Source organism: Epargyreus clarus, unplaced genomic scaffold, assembly GCF_041222505.1.
Source record: "Epargyreus clarus isolate Ecla_fem2 unplaced genomic scaffold, WU_Ecla_fem_2.2 ptg000005l, whole genome shotgun sequence".
In the NCBI taxonomy this organism is placed as follows: Eukaryota; Metazoa; Arthropoda; class Insecta; order Lepidoptera; family Hesperiidae; genus Epargyreus; species Epargyreus clarus.
This window is the reverse complement of record NW_027332213.1, coordinates 12,170,823-12,191,600: the sequence shown is the minus strand read 5'-3', so window position 1 is coordinate 12,191,600 and position 20,778 is coordinate 12,170,823. Positions and strand designations below refer to the sequence as shown.

The window sequence follows — 20,778 nt, the reverse complement described above, 5'->3', positions numbered from 1 at the left end:
ATAGATAGATTACCCTACTGGCGGAGGGTAGATTGACCTCAGAACAATAACTGCTATAGTTATTGTCCTGAGATTAGCTCAATATCAAGCAAGACTAAAAACCGATTGTTTGTTTGTATGAAATGCTGATGTGTGCTTTGCTAGTGCTACTCCTCACAATGTATCGATATCGATTAAATATCAATAACAAATATGTTGTTGATAACTTCACTTAAACATGATACAATCGCTAAAGATTGATTATACTGATGAAGACTGGAAATAAATAAAATAAAGAAAAAAAAATGAGCGCAGGTAAGTATGTGTCAAATAAATTGTTTACTTGCTACCTGTATATTAAATTGATGCAGTTTATTGAGTTTTCATATCTTTTATAACTATTGACAAGTGTAAGGGCGTTAAAAAAAGCTATGAACATTACTCATCAAAATAATATTTTTATTTTCCTCTAAAGATGATTACTTTATTATAAAAATCTCGCAAGCTTTCCTTACTATATTTTGCAACTTTGCTTCATGGAAGACAACTTTGCTTCATATTTTATGCTGATAATAAAATATTTTTCAATTGTTACTTTTTAGTAAATATTTGTAGTACAAAGTACAAGGCAATTATTTACAAATTTTTGAAATATATTTTTATTTACATTATTCCCTTTTATATATTTCCGGAAAACTTGTTCAGACTTAAGAACTATTTAAAAAATAAATTGGGATGGATATGGATACCTATGTCTTTTATGTGTATAAGTGAACCTTCTCTAACTTCTCCATAAAGAGAAATAGGTACGGCTCGCATTTTCTTTGCGAATTCTTTCACATAGTAACCACATATGCATTCCACAATCGAGGTGATTACTGATTTCATACCATTACACATCCACGGCATTGATGATATGAAATCAGAATCTTCCTGACCAATTTCACATGGACTAGTAATCACGTCTCTTTTGGCGTAGTTATTGCATAAAGACCTCTTGTAATGTTTATTTTGTCTATAGTTGATCGTCGGGTTTGAAGCATGCTTATTTTCAGTAATGGTGAACAATTAGCTCTTTCGCTGATTTGCATAAATTAGTATTTATCTATGCTGATTTGTACTTCCACATGACACATCAAGTTTGTATGCTGATATACAATTGTCTACCAGTGGGATTATTATTGAAACTCTCTAGCATGCACTACGCTGAAAAAAGCCTCCAAATGGTCCTGAGACAATTTATAAGTCAGACTGTTACTTTTACAGAACTTTAATTTTTCTAACTTAATGAGATCGATATATAGCAACATCAAAACTACTAAATTCGCCAATACGCCGATGAATCCAACTTTTCTTCGACTACCAATCAGGGCTTGTCCGTTATATGTATTTTTATGGGGAAAATTTCATCACATTCAGCTTTTAAATTAAGTGACCGAAATTGCTTCGCTTTAAGGGTTTTTTTAAACCCTAACTTAATAAATTACGAGAATGAAAGATATGTTATTTATATTTTTTATGAATTCTGGTGTTGAAGCAACATAATTGCTTAGCAGTTGAGCTGCTAACCGAACAATGTATTTCTAATTAATTTTAAAACATGACGTGCGTCTAATATTAACACGCTTTTATTAGCTTTGGTTGTTTTGGTTTTTTTGTTGTAAATAATAGTTTAAAAAAACACTCTTTTATTGCTAATCAAACTAAAAACTAGAAAAAATATATTTTTTTGTATATATATATATTTTTCCAAGGGAGTAGTAAGGTACTTTATATTTACAATCTAGCCTAATTTAAGACTAATGAGTAATTCTACGCTAACTTAAATTGCTAAATAATCGTAAAATGAAGTTGGCGTCCTCTGACACTGCACTTCTTTGTCTTATCAAATAAGGGAGTAGACACATTGTTCTTGTGTTCTATAATGTTTACTTATCACTATTTCACTAACACTACACTGAGTCATATCACTAACTCAAAGGGTTTGGTCCGTTTGAGTCTTCTCACTAGGTCCGTCGTACGGAGGAGCTGGATCGCCTCGATATTGACGTGATGGTTAAGTCTTTTTTGATGACCTTGTGCATAGGTACTAATCACTTTTTAACAAGGTCTACTTGAGGGTCCCGATGTAAATCTTCCTTTCTTACATACCAAGGTGCATTTGCAATACCACTAAGTTCTTTGTTTTGGAATCTTTGTATAATATCTGAATTGCTCTTTTTGGTACAGCTCCAGAGTTGAATACCATATGTCCATACTGGCATTAGGACTTGTTTATATAACAATATTTTGTTGTATATAGACAGTGAGGAATGTTTCCCAAGCAGCCAATGCTCCAGCTCATCCCGTGTTTTCTTGAGGTGAGATTTCCTGTTGATATAACTTCGCCGTGTTACTCTTTCAAGGCATTGAATAGTTCTTTGCCTTTGGGAGTTGTTAATCTCGAGCCCCAGTAGGTATTCTTGGCATTAAAATCACCACCTAAGATGGTATTTCTTGGTAAAGTCATTTAAAAATCTTACATACTGTTCTTTCTTTATGGAACATCTAGGTGGGCAATATAGAAAATATTTTAAATGACAAAGAGTTTAATATTACAGTAGTAGAAGATCAAACAATCAATCATAATGAATCGCCTCAGAATAAAATTATAACAAAATTTAAGTTATTAACGAAACAATTCAATTCGGAGTAAAAAGCGTGGGGTGCTTGATATTTTAAATATAACAATCATTCTATTGGCAACTGTCTATCTATGTGAGGATAGTTATGAACGGCAGTTAAATGCACTTTTATAAATTGAGACAAATATAATACTTTTCTATCAGAACGAAGTTTTTGTGCTCTTAAATTTTTCAGCATTTTTTGTTTAATATGTAAGCGTTTTTTAAGCGCTTCAATAATTTTCTTCAATTTCTTCTCCCTCAGAGCATTGTCTAAATTAGTAACGTTACCTGCAGAAGTACAGGGCACTGGAGATATATTTCTATAAATGTATGTCGATGCTTTACGTATTGGTTTTAATACAACCTGCAAGAAATATATACATATTTGTTATAAAATAAACAGAAAATTAACAAAAAGTTATTATTATAACATTCACAAAAAAAGACAAGCAAAAGCAAAAGTAAAAAACTTTGCATTGTCGTTCATAATTACATTCCAAAATTTAATCCTTATTAGTAACACTATCCGATGGTGAAATAATACAAGGTGAGTTTTTTTTCTTTAAATGAACTCGTTCGATTCCCGGCTTGGGAAAAATATTTTTTAAAAACTAATGATGCAGTTTTTGTTTTTATTAGAATTGGCCTGGTACCTCATTTCCATATTTTTCGCTTACCCTTATAGATTCAGAGTTGGCCTTGAAGGCCCTTTTGAAAAATTCACCCTGTATACATTTAAAACAAATTTAAAGTCTATATTCGCTTAAGGAGCCCATAACTATACATATTATACTATGTATTTAAAAAACATACGGGCATAAATAATGTAGGTACTGATCCAGAGCATAGCTTTTTTCTTTGTGAACCTCGATAAGGGAAACATTTTGATTCAAAATGCTTGCTACATATAGTTGAATTTCTTTTAGGAACCCAATCCTTTCTATCTACCATTTTCAACCATTTTTGTCGAACATCTATACTCTTAGGAAATCTGAAATAAAGGATAAAATCCAAAATTTATAAATATATTACATGATATATAGTGTGGTTTCAATATGGTAACCCTACACGACAGCTTATGGATGGTTTTATAAAGATACTAGCAGCACCCGCGGCTTTGCACGCGTTTAAAAAAACATAACCTGCCATACATATAACTGAAAATGTATACCTTAAATAATTTTAAGTAGCTTTCTGACTGTGAAAGAATGTTCATGATCTGTTCAGTATTTCCGAAAATTAGCCCTTACAAACAAACAGTTACAAACTTTACCTCTGTGTAATATTAGTATAAATTGGCCTATGATATACCTTAAAAAAATAAGTTTATCAAGACATTATCAAAATTTACATATATAAAATCACTCAAAAAAAATAACTCTAACCATAATAAAAAGTGAGGTCGGATAATATTTTATATTTAGTTTTTATATTAAGTTGCACTCAACCTGTTCAAACTAAATACTTTAGAATTGAAAATATCGATAATTTTTTATCGATATTGTAAATCCGCAACACCAAAAAATTGATTAGAAATAGGAACTAGGAATACTAGTGTGATAAATGATATGTGATAAAACTTCTTTTTTTTCCCATCTTTTGGTGTATAACACTTTTGGTAATAAATGTAAAATATTGCATTTAATCAGCTAAACAATTGATGTAGTACTTACATGTGAAATGTGTATTTCTGTGGGTTTTCTTTCTTGGATGAGTTACATCCAGGCACAGCACACGTAACCATGATCAATCACTTCTACTAAACACTGCTATAAATAAGTGAGATCTATTTCTACCATAACCTATGACCATAACAAACATTAGGCTGATACAGGGGGGCACACTTCCATACAAAATTACAAAATAAAAAATTACTTTTTGTGTAGATACTAGCGCCACGTAACGACTCGCCCCAGAAGCTTCAAATTAAAATGGCGACGGAGTGACAGTTAACCGTCAAAATAATGTGTCTGTTGTCAAATGTCCGCAACTTCGTTAGTCGTTTCTAATTTAAATAGTTGTTTTTGCACTTCAGAGTTGTGACAACTGTACATATTTGATGCCTCCCACGTAAGTTGTATCTTTAACATCAACTGTAAAGGAGCGTGATTCGAAGATTCACATCGTCACAAATTTTTGTATCTTTTTGAAATTTTATAAAGTATGTAAATGTAGTTTTGTCCTTGTATCAAAATTGAGAAAGAAAAAAGTATAATGCAAATGTGAATCTTTGGAACACAGTCATTTATAGTTCGTGTTTTGGAGATACAACTTATAATTTACCTAATTTTAATACATATAATGAATAATGAATATCTAATAGGTATCTATAGATATGTACCCATGAGTAGTTCTGGGGCAGGCCACTAGGGGCGCTTTAGGGGAGACAAAAAATACGTAGAGTTTCCTCTCTATAACATGTATATAATAATACTAACATGTATATAATAATACTCTATGGGCTGATACAGGCTGTAAGTCTATAGTCTATATGTGAATTGTCTTGCCTGTCTATTTCGCTCTAACTAGCACACATGCGTATACTATACTATGCTCTGACTCTTTCGAATTGCCAATCTACGTACGTCAGTATCATACAGTGTTGCCAGGTGCACTGTAATTACAGGAGATTTACTGTAATTTTACTTTATTTTACTGCATTTACTGTATACTGTATGACAATTTGACAGTGTATGAAAAATACTGTAATTAATTTTAATGTTAAAAATTACATAATATCAAACTATTCTGTAGTCTGAGCTCTGGTTTCAGTTTTATATTGTAAATACGCATCTACACACTTAGCAAGCTTTGAAAAAACCGGGAACAATAATAATTTATAATTATTATTGTCGTCTTGTACTGTGGTCGTTAACACAAGACTAGTATATGATATGACTACCGTCCGAGTCAGTCCGTGAGTCAGTCTGTCCGTTCTAAAGTTGTTGCGAGCAGGCGTAGTCATACAATTTGCTATGGCGATGCGACTCATTTCTGTATTCAGAGCGGACTTGCAGTTTGGCGCGGAATATATATGATAATAATGACACTTATGACTTCCCGCCAAAAATAAATCCTCTTCCTCTCCTTGTTCATCTGTCACCGCATCTCCCCACTGCTTAATTATACAAGCACTATATAAATGCTTTGTTACAAATTTATGTTCGCCCTTTCTGTTCAGATGCGTAGCATGCCGGGGCACAGGCCCCCAGGCGGCAAAATGACACATAACAAATAACAATCAGAAGGTTTTAGAACTCTTTGTGGTTCAACCACCGTCGCAGCCATTTCTACCTAATGACAGCAGTGTTAAGCGCAGGGTAAGGATGGTAAGGAATACTTTTCTGAGGCGTTCCAGCTTTGTTTTCAGAGCGGCGCATCTGTGTCTGACCTCAGGTAAGAATCTGGGGTCCATTGGCACTGCCGCCTACGGACCCCAGCCACATACCATCAGATGGACTGCATAAAAAAATAGAGGTTTTTTCTTGTCACGGAACTTTTTCGTATTATATAATTTGTATTTTCTATAGACAGGCCTTTAAAATTTGACTTGAGATCCTGGGCGGTCAAAAAGGACGCCGGGAAGTTTTACAAATACGAAGGCATTTTGTTTTGCCAGCCTTTTTTTAGAACGCAAGGCGGCGTAAATTCATCAACCTACTCTACGCCACTTCTACGTATGATGCTTGCAACAAGGTCAGGTCTGTAGTCATTTTGGATAGATTCTTCGTTTTAATAACACCATTACTTTAGCTGATTGTAGAGAACACCTCATTTATACTCACAAAAATAAAGGCCAATTAAATTACTCAAATATTTATTTATTAGCGTATGTGTATGCTCCCAGTAGGGTGTTTTATTTTATTTTAGGGTATTAAAAAAACAATATGATTACATTAAATTAATTTATTTGAATTAGAGCATTAAACTCTACCACAATCCATGCAATATTTTAAAAAACTAACCAATTACAGATAAAATATTAATGTATAATTTATCTTTTAACAGTTCATAAAATCAATTTCGAGCTTCGTAATAGCATCGAAGGTCTACAAGACTAACATTAACTCAAGAATTTCAACACCACAGACCTATATCTAAATAGATGACACATGTACCTTCATTTGTATGAAAACCAAGCGTGCCACTTTTATCCGATCGACTGACACTTGTCAAGAAAGATTTAGAGATGTACATTGTTAATTCTCCGTCAGAGAGAAAATCGTTTCAAAAGTCGATTCGGTTCTGCTATAAAAATCGATTTTGAAATCGAAAAATCGAAGATAGATTTTCGAGAAATCGATCGTCTAGATTTATTTTACTAGTGCTCTGCGAATGTTTTGGTAAAAAAGTCGCCGAATCATCATTATCAAAATCTACCGTGTCGTCCATAAATTTAGTCAACAAAATAAAACAAGATGTCTACGGAAAAAAGATTTAATACAAAATAAATATTGCTTAAACATTTATTAAATTCTGGTGTTAAAATAGTCTCAGCATGGGGCCAACTGAAGTCCTTCGACTTCAGTAGACCCCGTGTATATGCCGTATTATTAATGGATAATAGACCTAGAAAAACTTATATTGCTTCATTTTTTAACATAAGAACAAATACATAAAATGATAAATAAAAACACTCGCTACATCAAGGTAGCTTACACTGTTTTATATACATAGTTCTCATAGAAAGTTGTAAACATATCGTTATTTGATTATGGCGATGGTGCGTAGGCGCACTCGCAATCGCAATGGAAACCTGTAAATTGAATGGTAAATATTAAAAAAAGAACAAAAAACATTAACATGATTAGAATAAAAAATATATGTTACAAAATATTTATTAAGACAACATTATTATTCATCCATTTCGAAAATCGATTAAATAATCGAGAACAAGAAACTGGCATGTACAACCCCAGGTACTCATTTTGAAATAACCAATGACAATCATCTTTAAGCAACAAGATGAAATATCGATCGTTTTACTTTTCATTGCGTGTTTTAATACAGAAGCTTTACAACTTTGTAACCAAAATTTGCAATGGATTAAAAATTTGATAAAACACACTCAGTAACTAATTGTCATTGTGAAACCACAACAAATTTTAAATAATTAATTATAAAATAAATAACACATATTTTAAGAAAAACGGTACTTACGTATGAAAGGAAATATTTTCTTTATCGCGGCTACTTTTACTTGTAGAATTTACACAATTTATTATAGCGCAATTCGGCATGTTTATTGCTGTCAATTGACATCCGATGACAACAAATGTTACTTTCGGACTAAATGACATTTCATCGAAGTGAGCTGAATCCACTTCCTTTAACCCGAGTTTTGGCCACGCTAATACGTACACATGCGGGATCTATTAAGATATAGATCTGTGTTCAACACTTTCAAGGTAAAAGATATAATCGAAGTGTTGATACTTTTAATTAATACATAAGTATAATGAAGAAAAATCTTATATCTAATATAATTCTATTCGTCAAATCCAGAGTAAAATTGTCGAGTCCGGGTAAAAAAATATAACAAGACAAAAAGTTCACGTTAAGGCATCCGTGCCCTTATGGGCCCTTAGACGTTATCGTCTACATTCATAGAGAGCGCGGGAATCAAATTATAAATATAACTACATTTTCTTAGCCATAAAACAGGCGCAAATCTATGAACATAGGAACTAAAAAATGAAACAGAACACTCAAGAAATCGCAAACGTTTTAACCGGCTTTCTTTTGCGATACTGCGGCCATGAAAGCTTCGCGCAGCTTCTTTGTCATATCCTCCAATATATCAGCTCTAACTCTTAATTTCTTGTTACGCTCTTCTAATTCCACTGCTAGTTGTTCCATTTGCAATTCCTTGAGTTTCCTGTTCATTCTGGACTTCTTTGATGCTTCATTATTTTTGTCTCTCAATTCCCTGTACTTCATCTCGTGCGTAGATATTGTGGACGAGTTGTCATCCACACTATGCACAGAAGAAACCGTGCTCTCCCTCCGCTTAGGAGGGCGGCCTCTGCGCGCCTTCGTCAGCTGCTGTGACTCTTCCAGCGCGCGTATCATATCCTTGATCGGTATATTAGCCTTTCTCCTTTTATTCTTTCGAGGTGTATGTTCTGTGTAAGGCGTGTACGTTTCATCTGAATCCTCACTGTCATGGCGTCTTCTCTTGCTGGTATGGGACTTCACGTCGTCGTTATCAGAGTCCACGTGAGATTCGCTCTTGGGGGTAATGGGTTCATATTCAACGGGTGGAGAGTTTTCTATTTTCGTGTAGATTTCGGGCGATGAAATGACCGGAATTGGCTCGTAGCTCGATATCTGTAATAAAATAAATGATAATGTTAATCATGTTAAGAAAAAGGCTTAAAACTTTTTGCATATACAAATATTTGAAAGAACTTAAGCTAAGCTAAGACTTACCGGACTAGGTATTGTACATTTTTCTTTCTCCAACTGTTCCACGTAACTGAGAACTTCCGGTGTACTGATGACATCAGCAAACCATCCCTGGTCGCGCGTCGGTACGTTGACGGACAAAGCTCCAACGCGTCGATCCGATGTAGAATCTGTTTGATCCCCTCCTAGTCCCTGATCTGTGTTGATGATGTATTCCGATACTACCACATCATTCCTTTCTACCTCCCGTGGTATGACCGATACGAATTTGTCTAGTGAGTCATCTTGATGAATGAAGGGCATAGTGTTGTGTATGGTTGTATTTGTTTTAGTGTAGTCAGTGTCATGTAGTTGCCAACCGACAGACTCCGGGAGTTGCCACGGATTCATGTCGATGGTCTTCTCAGACGCTAAGTCGCCAATGACCACAGGTAAGTTTCTTATCCAATCACTGTTAATATCCAAGAACTGTTCTTGGAAAGGTACTTTATTCTCACTATTAATTAATTCCATTGGATCGAAAGTGTCCGTACGGAACTTCGGCATAGTATCCACATTCGGTGAAACGGGATAACTTGACATAGAATTATACATTCCCGCCTGGGTGGTAGGAGAATTAGCGTCCAATACATCCCAACCATGCGGTGAGATTGGTGTGTGCAGTGTGTTTGTGTCGTGTGCCCTCGTTTCAGTGTTTTTTTGTAAATCTGAAAAAAAAAAATGTTTTTTAGTTAACTATTTCTGTATTACCAAAAATTGTTGATATGTAACAACCAAAATCCAAAGCTTACCAATGGACTGTACTACTGTCTCCTCTACAGGCGCGACGCACCACGGAACCAGATCTTGGAAGAACTCGCAATCCGAATCGTGAAACATTGCACTCGTTGTTACTGGCTCCGTTTTCAAAAATTCCTGGAAATTGCAATTTCACATGTGAGCATGTCATCTTGTCATTCGAGGCCAAAATTAATAATATCTTAAATAAATTAATAATTACATAGAAATGTTTACTTTTACTCACGGTTCTGCCGGCTGCCTCTTACCTCTGATAAGCTGGTGGTGTCGGGCGCTGGCGCTGATGACGTCGTTACTGGGCTTGAATCTACAAGCTCTCCGATTGAAACCTTCACCTGTTGACTCTTTCCGTGCTTTAAACGATCTAGTTCTACCACTTTCAAAATACTTTGAGTCTTGTGACTCGTTTGTGAAAAAACCATATCTTTTGGTGTTTGAGTTGAACTGAGTTCCGATATCGTCGCTCCGACTCGGACAGGTGAACTTTTGAGCAACCATTTTGAATAGAACTACAAACAAAAATGATACGACGTAACATAATGTGCATATTCATATGAAGCGAGGTGGAACTGTCGGATGGAACGTGGATCGCATCCTCTAGCAATAAATAAGTTGAATGATGATTATGATCGTTGGTGATAAATTATGTTCGTAATTTATACATTTTCAAACGCATTTGGAAAACTTCGAGACTGATTAGTTTGAATAATTTAGTATTTTTAAATGTTTAAGTACTTAAGAGAGACCGTGATTTTAGACCTTGCATTAGATTTTAATTAATACGCGTATAAATGTATAACACTTACTAACGTATAAAGTCGCTTAAATGAAATTTTAGCATTAATGCAAATGCGTTTAGTATACGATGTATGTAATAATTTTAATGTTTGTATATACATATATGGCAAATATTCGAACCTATGATTACCATGACTACAAGTTTAAACATGTTGCAGTTTACAAGTGGGTACTGTACTGTTATCAAGATAGTATCACCTGCCCTGCTATTGCGGAAGCGATAAAGTCAAAAGTCATGTAATCAGTGTGATGCACTCGAACAATTGACAATGGTTGCTTGCATTTTTATAAGATAAATCATCTAAGTACGATTACACACGATTCCATCCATTCAATCCTCTACCTCATTTTACGTACAGAAACACGTTAAACAATACATTGCAGAAGTCTACATTCAAGACTTTCTATTTTCCTTGGAATATCTGAATCTCAATATTATTAGCTGCTAATGGATATGAAAATGATAACGTTTATCTACTTTTTGTGAAATGATGTCAATGAGGGTGTGTTATTAGACCAAGAACTTCTGAAAGATTAGCTAAAAATGCAATATAACAATTTTTAGACACTAAAATGCGTCTAGAAAGACTGATTAAACCGGTCATTGCCAACTCTAATGTGATAGGTGCAATTAAAATTAAACTAAAATATTTATACAAATTTTATACATGTTTAAACAGTAAATTCTTATATCCAAGTTAAGACTAAACTTTGGCAGTTACTGCCTGATCATAGTGTGAGTTATAGCAAATGGTCCTTACACACCTGTAAAGACCATTTTAGGATATATATTATTTAGAGATTATGATCTAAAACATTGTAATTTAAAAATACGATAGTGAAAATACCTACTCACCTGCATTCGGTAATGACCGGTCAAATCAGCTAAATAACTTTAGTAAATGTATCACATGTGACGGGTAAAGTTAAAAAACATTTCAAAAATCTTTCACAGTTCTTCGTCTATTCGCGGGGACGCCGGACAAATGAAATAATGTAAGACTGTAATGATAATGTTAAAAACTTGAAATGGCAATTATATATATAATACATATGGTCGATGTCGTCACATCAACTTTTTTGTGAGAATCATTAAAAAATTCAATTAGGTTGATTGAGTTTTAATTTGTTTTAAGTCTTTAAAAAGTATTCTATGGCATAATTTACTTTTTATGATTGAAACAACTTGAACTCTATTTGAATCTAATACGATAAAGAGAAAATATTATGTTTGATGCGATGCTTGCGTTGCCACGAGCTCTTTTCTTCATTCTTCCGGGTCTGTAACAGAAAGGGTGTTAGGGTGGAACAAACCGCCGGAGCGGTGATACTCACTTTGTTGAACTCTTCCTGAGTTCCTAATGAAATCTTAACCCTTTAGGCTCCCCAACGAGAAATGTTTCTTACAGTAGGCCTGAAACAAGGAAACAAAACTTATTAGGACTGAATGACGAGCTAAAGAATTTTACCTAACAAGATGGCATTGAATACAAAATAAAACAAGAAGTAGGCAATTACTAAGCTCCTATATTCATGTCATGATCGAGGTTAATTATATACGGTCTGTTCTAATATTAAAGCATTTGAGGCCGCTATTTTGTTTGTAAGAGTTCCCAAATTAAAATTTGTATTTGATGGACCTGTTATTTTACATATTACAGTTAAGCTTCAATTCAAGCTTCAGTTAAGCAGTTACAATAAAGCTTCAATAACATTGCGGTGATGTTTTTCTGTACACGTCATAAATTATTAAGAACCGACCACAATTAGCAGTCAGTGTTATTATACTACTATCAGCATAATTACAAGCCAAGTGACTTCTTAAGAATGTTTTTATTAAATAATTTTACTTAACTAACATTTTATCATACGATAATAACAGCCTTGGAATAAAAATAGTCCATATTTTACCCATGCAACGGTTTTTAAATGATTCAAGTACCAATCAAGCATGTAGTCCACCTAATAATAAGTGATGATTGCCGTCATGGACTATTGTAACCAACTCCATTTGGGACAGAAATTTCACCCGAAGCCTATCTTTTCATATGAAAGTCACTCGGCATCCAAACTCTTTCACCAAAAGACAAGAAAAAAATCCCGAAGCAGGTGTGGTGCCTCTGTCGAACCATATTGGTTTTCCCACCTTTCAAACTATTCGTCTAAATCCCAATTTTTCATTCATTATCAACTTAATGATGAATTCATTATCAACTTAATATCGATTCTATTCATCTCCTTTTTAAATCTTTTCTTACGAGTATCCACCTGAACTAATAAACATTCAAAGAAGTATATAAGTATAAAATAAAACGATAGAAAACCGGTTACGTGGAATTCTATGACGCTACCTACTACACACATAATAACACTTAATGAGATATTTTTCCGTGTGTTATCATTACGCAATAATCTAAATACTTAATAGCACCAAAAAGTTCTATAGTTCTATCTTCGTTATTACTGTCAGAAATTAGTATAATGTCAAGTGTAGTTTTCATCTTTATTTGATTATGCCATGTTTAAAGAAAAAGCAACCATATTGTGCGCTCTATAAGTGAGTACACACGATGTACCCAGCAATAACGAGGCGGCGACCAAAGCCCAATATAATCATATTAGTGCGGTTATCAGCTTAGCTTGATAGCCGACCTCGAGTATTACGTCTCACGACCACCTACGCTTTTATCGATTCATTGAGACCACTAAAGCTAAAAACCCCAATCGCATTCGATCGAATCACGGAATATACACGTCATGTCCACTATATCTTATATATGTAGAGCAACTCTACATCAAAGATTTGGAACATTGCCTAAAGCCGCATGGAATTTTTAGTATTTCAGCAATAGCTGCGACATTACTCCCAATTCTGTGAATTGAAATCTTCGGCGGCACTTCTATATGCTTAGAAATCTAAGCTCTACTTTCACCGACAGCAAGGTCGAGATCATCTTCAACTTGTGATAAATAAAAATACGTAGCAACAGATTTCACAACTCGCATTGATATTCATATAATGATAATTTAATGACCCCTACTAAACGTCCTTGATATTAAACACGCCAGACGCCAACATATCAGCCCATTTATAGTTCCGTTTAAGTAAAATGTCTCACAAATTACCGACTCTGTTCCTTTACAAATAAAAACGAGTCGATGTAATTATTGTTCATATTATATCTAATAATAAGACGAAACATAGAATAATAAATAGATATTAGACGGACGCACCTATAAAGTTCGAGAAAACGTGCTACATATTATAAGAGTACACAAACACGAGGCAACGTGAGCGAACAGGTTTAATCCTGTTAGGTATAATAGGTATAAAGTTTAAATAAAATCGGATAAATAGATCCAAGTTCAACTTTTCCACTAAACAGAGATAATATCATCCTATTTTAAATCAAAAATTAAGATATACTGAAGTTAATTAATGCAATTCAAGATTATTGCGACTCACCTTAAAATGTTGAAATTGTTCAAAAGCTTGCAGTCGTGAAGTCACTCTTTAAAATAAATGAAAAAGAATAACTTTCTGAACGCTTGAATTCAAAGCTTATTTTTTACACGTGCAATGGCAAATTATAAACTTGCGTTACGTTTCAAGCACTTTAAAACTTTAAAAAGTTACACGTCCTCTCAGAGAGAGCCAAGAAAATATTGTGCAACATTCGCGCGCTCAGAGTGCCTCATACAGTTTTCCTCATTCCCCACTCCCCACGATTCTGTTCTAAAAATATCTCACCCGTCTTGTGGTTGGCTGTTGAAAATGACGTCAACTTTGAGAGCCAATGGGATTGCTCGGTTTTAGAGAGTCACGAGACCGTCGCAATTCAGTATTACTGTATTATATTATTATACAGCTAGTCTCGCTAACGCCGACAGGGCCGACACAGATACACACAGCAGAATGTAGTGGAGGGGGATTTCACCGGGGTTTTCACGTGGATGTAAACTTAATAACCCAATGTTTTTCTCGGCGTGACTCACCGTACTGACATGTACTTACATGCATATATGCAGCTAAAGGTCTACCTCACGCCGCAATCAATAATTTGATTAAGATTAGTAATTTAATATGTATGAATTGTTAGATATCTTCCAAGCTTATCTCAAATGATAACTACTTTTAAATAATTTAATGCCAATAGCTCTTTATATTAAATGACATTGCTGAGTAAAGTGCATACAGAGAAAGACTGATATTGATATTTGTTAAAATATTGCTCAATATATTAAGCTTGTTAGAATGTTTCGTATTCTACGTCATATTTCTGATACTTTTCATTTCACTTCACATTAGTACTCTTAAGATATTAAAATAATGTAGAGTCCCAATACATCGCGTTTGGTGTTCGTATCGTGTATCGAATAACATGGACCCATAAGCAATGGGTCCATGTCATTCACAGAATAAAGTACAGTAAACCCAGTAAGTATGCAACTTAAAGTCATGGTCATAAAAACATTAAGTATACCTTTTCAATAAATGATTTACCATTTATCGAAAAGGTGTACTAATGTTTTTTTATAGATATTTCAAATATATTGCTGAAAACATATATAAAGTAAGACCCAAAAGTTAAAAAAGTGAAATAAAATTAAATGTTGTTATAAGGAAATCCAATTCCGAAAATATCGTTTGATTTATTCACATCACAAATCGTCATCGTCAAGGGAAATAAATTTAATTCGTGAGAAGTACCATAGATAAAGATACATTTTTTCTTTAATATACGTTCTTTTTCCACATAATATCTTTAACATTATGAATTGAATTAAAAAATTAAACAAAACGAAATTATACGTAACATCAAATAGTAATAATGAATATCGTGGTAGTATGGTTGTTTTGGTTAGTATGCAATTGTATTTTAAGAGAAAACCTAAAACGCAATAACTTGTCACAATTCGCATAGAATATTGACTGAACAAGTTGATCGACCTTTTACTTTAGGTAGGCGAGATATTGAGGATGACTAAACTGTGGTCCAGAGTTCATAATAATGTTATACGTAACTACCTATTTATAAGTTAAATATTTACCTTGTATGATATAAAAGAAGGAATGTTTATTAAATCGTCTATTATACAAGTGTATGAAATGCCTAGAGTAGTTAATTTTGTTTCAAATAAATTACCAGCAGGGGCAGCAGGTGACCTATAAAACTAATAACAATTCTCGGAACTACAATCTCCCACAACAAACTTACACGAGGCATAAACATAATACACACCTAGAACTAGACATTCTTATTAAAAAGCGGAGGCGGCATGTATTTGTGACGTCAATACTTGCGTTCATGAAAAAATCCTATTGAAATAACAACTAAAGCGCAAAACACATATGATTACAGTCTGTCGTTATATAGGTACTCACTAGCAATTACAGTGGTGCACTAGTGCCTGAACAAACACGGCAATAATTATGGATCTAGGCAACTACCTAGCAAACAAAGGACGTCACGAAATGACCTTCAATGACATGGGTAGACAAACAGTAAAATTATCGACCTATGTTGATGGGGACGATACGGCAGTCACCCAGTTGAGCCTCTAGCTACTCGGCGCCGTACGGATTCACTGAATCATCGTGATAATGATAATGATAAAGTTGCGAATATTGCCATCCATGCAAATAATCCCATAAGTACGTGACGATGCCACAACTATCCTTTTATAATGTGTATCAATGTGTTAAATTGAAATATATCAATTATTAAAATGTAGATAAGAATTTTGGATTTTGACCAAAAATATGAAAGTACTTTACACAATGCGCCTCTTTTCGTAGTACTTTATAGGCTTTCTTGTTTATAACATTTTGGGTTTTTTACTTCACAACAACTCTTTCTCGTACTAGCCTTTTTCTAGCACTTCTTGATACAGTGCCTGTACATCGGCTTTTTTCATCATCTAATCAAAAACATGAGCTATTCAAGTAAATATTAAACTTATCCATCACGTTTATAGCCCCACCGAACGTCGTAACATAATTGTAGAGTTAGTATGAACAACGCCGCGAGCAACAGGTTTTTAAATTATAAACTGTTTTTTGGTTTCCACGCAGTTGAGATAAAATAGTATGTATTTCCTATGATAGGTCAACAATACATTTTTTGGTTATTTATTAAGGTTATGTAGAGATAATTATTATGGATAACGTAGATTAAATAATTGAGTGCGAATGAAATTGATCGACTATTTCAAGATGTTTTCTGCTTATCTTTATTTGAAAAGATTGAAAAATGTTTTAATATTAGAATACTAAGCGTATTTTTCCAGCCTTTTCTTTTCTCTGATAAAACTGAGGACTACCTACTCTACATGGAGCCAGTTGTACTGTACAGTAAGGGCAGGCTTTTTAGATAGTTTACCTTTTTTAAATTTTAGTATATATTTTTTTTAGTTGTTATACGAGTATTATGAAGTATTTTTTCATATCTATTTTGCTCATTAAAATACAGTTTTAAAGCAAGCTGTTAGTACATGTGAATATAACACAGTTCGATGACATTGAACACGAATGGTTTGTTTAAATATTTACATTGTTTATACTGAATAGTTTGCCTTAGTAAAACTTGTCAATGTTCCAAGTTTCAAAATTCAAATCACGGGACTTTCAGAATTACTAGGAACTGTTTTGACGACTTCACAAATAACTGCTCCTTATCGATAATTGAGTAACATTTAAAAGTATTTTTGTTTTTATCGCAATATAAATATAATAAATATAAAAGCCGAAACTGGTAAACGTGTAAAGGATATCATACCATTAAAACCATGAAACCATAAAAGCTAACACTTTAAGTATAATAAAACTACTTTATTATCATTTCCAATCATACATTTTATGATCAAATTCTTCAGTGAGAATTCTTCTATTTCCTCTAAAGCTTAAGAATATGCAAATAACTCGGCGCTACAAGGTAAAAACGTATCAAGTATTGAAAAAACTTTTGTAGATAACTATAACAATAAATTTAAATTTAGTATTAAAAATAAACTTCCTGGAGGAAAGAGATTAGCGACGCGTATATTTTCTAAATTTTGATACAATCTTATCTATTATCAATTTATTGTATCTACACATATTTTATGTTCTATTTTTGCCACACCATTGGTCATTAATTAGCGGCTCTTTCAGCGTTAAGTACTTTACAAGGTTTACGAGAATCTCTAGTTAGAGACCAATGATCGAATTTCATATTAACAAAATTATTACAAATATCAAAATCACAGACATTATCAAGAAGCATTCCCCAGTATACCCCATTTAGTAGTTTGGTCTCATGGAATATTACTACATAGTGGAATTCCGTCATGTTTTTAGTTTCGTGGTATTTATTTATTTTTTTAGATTTATTTATTTATACGTGGTATTTTATAGGTAACTAATGTCCAAATTGTAAGTGCTTTTTGTTGTGCAATATTTGAATAACTTGATGATGATTATGATTTACACATATCTTGCTAATCCATTGACATAATAAAAATTTAATAAGTTACCCCATAACAACATATACAGTTTTTATCTCCATAAAAAATGTTGTTGCCTGATGTTGGCTGGTTCAAACGACAAACCGGCTATAGCGGGAAAAACAGACGTGTAATCAAGACTCGAACGTGTTTTGATTTTAACATAACTTCCACGAATTCTTATACGAGTCGGTCGGTGAAAGTGCAAAGTGTATCCGGGAATATCCGAAATTATTAAAATTGTATATAAATGTTCTTATTGTTATGTATATTCAGGATTTACTATGTTCTTAATCCAATCCATTTATACCCGTTTTTAATAATCAATCCATCCAATGTTTTGCCTATCAGAGATCGACATTTGACAAATTCCGATCTTCCGATATACCGATCTTCCGATATTCCGATATACTTTTTTATTACATTTATAGAGCTTTCGTTTTTCTAGTTTTATATATTATTTTTGTATACTGTTATTAATGATTACCTTTATATACTTTTTTACCTAAATATTTTCATTAAAAAACACTTCAAAAGTGATTTGAGTGAGTGAGTGAGTGAGTTTTTTTATAGAAATTTCAGAACTTTTATGAAATTTTAATAAATTTAGTACATGTAGTTGTCGAGTATTTCGTGGTTAATCACGTTTTTCGTTCATAAGCAATATTAAAATTGCCTCACTCATAGTCTCACGATTTGCAGGTTCGAAGTGTTGTCGAGATAAAAACAGTACCTACATAGGACGTGGTAAATTGTGGACAATGGCATGCGATTTAGTTATAATGATGTATGCAACAATTCTGACTCATTTTAAATTGATTCACCTAATGATGTACCTAAAACAAACCAACATTCCAAGTACCGTTGCTCTGGAAGATATTTAAAAACCCGGCAAAAAATACGATTATCGTGATTTTTCAAAATACTTAATTATGCAATCTTTTGCTATTGCTGGAAATAACGAGTTTGCGTTTATTATGAATAAATAACTTAACATGACACAATATGATAGAGTGAACCGAAAAAAAATTCATAGTGTCTTATAAAACTAGCAATTTATTTTATACTGTTAACATGGAAATAAAATGGAGAGAAAAACACATCCACACTTCTTTTTATGCATACCATAGATGCATACATGTAAAAACAAGTGAAAAATCAACACGCGCGCCGCCGGCGGAAAATAAGGTGAACTAAATGTAGAGTTCACAATTTTATAAACCAATTTTGTTACATTTTTTTTTAAACTAAATACCGATATTGAAAGTAGCAGCGATTTTAAACCTATATTATTTATGTGAGAATTATTTCAATATTTTCAATAATTGTTGCTAGAAAATTGATAGTCATTAAATTATTCATACTATAGGAGGACACTAGGTGGCGGTGTAAGTCGCCTTATTTTTGTTATTGTTCTTTTGAAGTTTTACACTTCGTATTAAACACAATAAAACATTGTTTATATGAAAACTTCATGAGGAAATACAACTGAAAATGTTAGTAAAATTGCTAAATATATAATGCTTTTACGAAAATACTACCAAAATATGTATTTTTTAAGTTTACAGGAGGAATAATAATATAGAGTACTTACATTTTAATATGTGTTCTGCAAATTGTGCTCTTAAACTTCTTGATCTTGTCCTTCCGCATAGACCCGTAAAAATTCGAGACAAATACCTCCTGGTTATTTGACAACGATGTTAGCAATATCCCGTGATATTTTATGTTGTATATTTTGTTTTGTTGGGTGTATGCGTAGCTCATGTTAATTTGTCGCCGAAGACTTTTCTTTTCTGGTGTATTTTATTTTTCTTTTTTACAATTTTCAAATAACACCAGCGGCGGCCTAATTAACGTAAACGTTAAAAAGACCCATATAAACCGGTAAATAAGTAAAGCGGCTCAATTTTACGTCTGTAATAATTGAAAATAAAGCAAAATGTGATATAAATTATTGCATTAAAAATAATCGAACTAAGCGCTGTCAAATGAATACTAAATGTATTTTGCTTTAAACCGCTTCGCAATAATTATTGCTTAACTTTTAACTTAACACGTATTTCACTCTGGCGCTTCAAGATTCAAATGACGAAATTGCGAAATTATAGTCAATCTTAACTAAAACGAGTGAAAGAGAAGGCCTGTTTAGCCAGAAAGGACGTCAACGTCAAATTCATTCACGTTTATGTGGTTGACGTAGTCAACGTTCCGTTTTAACTTTTCAATTACTTTTAATCGAAAAAACGTTTTAATATGACTTCAATTTCTTTCGTATTATGATCATTAAACAAATAAATAATATAATTAATGTAAATAAAATATTTCCGGTTTTCAAACACATAGGTTTTATTTAATTTATTCCTATAAATAAACTTTAAATGCGTAGAATGAAAGTACTTATTAATAAGACAAGGATACCATGTGATGTTTTCGCCTCAAAGTAGAACTGCGTCATCTGTTTTATCGTCTTCTCTGTCTACCGGATAAGCGCAGAATCGCAGATTGGATGACGCAATTTTAAAGAACATGAAGCGAGAACTCAACATGTAAAGTATGGTTCAAGATTATTTTATTTTTTAAAACTGTACTATGATATTTGCAAATTATTTTTGTTTCCCCAGTACATCGTATTGATGAGCAC

The 20,778-nt window shown here is 33.1% G+C and overlaps 2 protein-coding genes across 4 annotated transcripts; both read right to left on the bottom strand.

Annotated features, from left to right (window-relative positions):
• Positions 1–1,662: 1,662 nt before the first annotated feature.
• LOC140742313 (THAP domain-containing protein 2-like) lies at positions 1,663–4,487 on the bottom strand. Of its 2 annotated transcripts, none has more exons than XM_073073200.1 (4): positions 4,319–4,487; positions 3,459–3,636; positions 2,934–3,009; positions 1,663–2,526 (listed from the first exon to the last, which is right to left on the bottom strand). In XM_073073200.1, exons 1-4 carry the CDS (start codon positions 4,387–4,389, stop codon positions 2,516–2,518), a joined length of 336 nt encoding a protein of 111 aa, XP_072929301.1. In that variant the 5' UTR covers positions 4,390–4,487; the 3' UTR covers positions 1,663–2,515. The 2 variants fall into 2 exon arrangements, with proteins under 2 accessions (XP_072929301.1, XP_072929300.1); XM_073073199.1 differs by having other exon boundaries at positions 1,663–2,460.
• A 3,556-nt stretch (positions 4,488–8,043) lies between these two features.
• Cbz (chorion b-ZIP transcription factor) lies at positions 8,044–20,231 on the bottom strand. Of its 2 annotated transcripts, none has more exons than XM_073073198.1 (6): positions 19,729–20,231; positions 11,985–12,063; positions 10,100–10,360; positions 9,845–9,968; positions 9,078–9,760; positions 8,044–8,975 (listed from the first exon to the last, which is right to left on the bottom strand). In XM_073073198.1, exons 3-6 carry the CDS (start codon positions 10,271–10,273, stop codon positions 8,373–8,375), a joined length of 1,584 nt encoding a protein of 527 aa, XP_072929299.1. In that variant the 5' UTR covers positions 10,274–10,360; positions 11,985–12,063; positions 19,729–20,231; the 3' UTR covers positions 8,044–8,372. The 2 variants fall into 2 exon arrangements, with proteins under 2 accessions (XP_072929299.1, XP_072929298.1); XM_073073197.1 differs by lacking the exon at positions 19,729–20,231 and adding an exon at positions 14,116–14,334.
• Between the last annotated feature and the right edge of the window lie 547 nt (positions 20,232–20,778).

Bases quoted from the DNA above. Each gene is read 5' to 3' on its own strand.
- LOC140742313 (XM_073073199.1), bottom strand. From the start codon at position 4,389: ATGGTTACGTGTGCTGTGCCTGGATGTAACTCATCCAAGAAAGAAAAC. The intron at 3,637-4,318 runs GTAAGTACTACA...CCTTTATTTCAG, and splicing joins CAGAAATACACATTTCACAT to ATTTCCTAAGAGTATAGATG. The intron at 3,010-3,458 runs GTATGTTTTTTA...TATTTCTTGCAG, and splicing joins TACCTACATTATTTATGCCC to GTTGTATTAAAACCAATACG.
- Cbz (XM_073073198.1), bottom strand. From the start codon at position 10,273: ATGGTTTTTTCACAAACGAGTCACAAGACTCAAAGTATTTTGAAAGTG. The intron at 9,969-10,099 runs GTAAGAGGCAGC...TGCAATTTCCAG, and splicing joins ACACCACCAGCTTATCAGAG to GAATTTTTGAAAACGGAGCC. The intron at 8,976-9,077 runs GTAAGTCTTAGC...ATTTTATTACAG, and splicing joins AATGTACAATACCTAGTCCG to ATATCGAGCTACGAGCCAAT.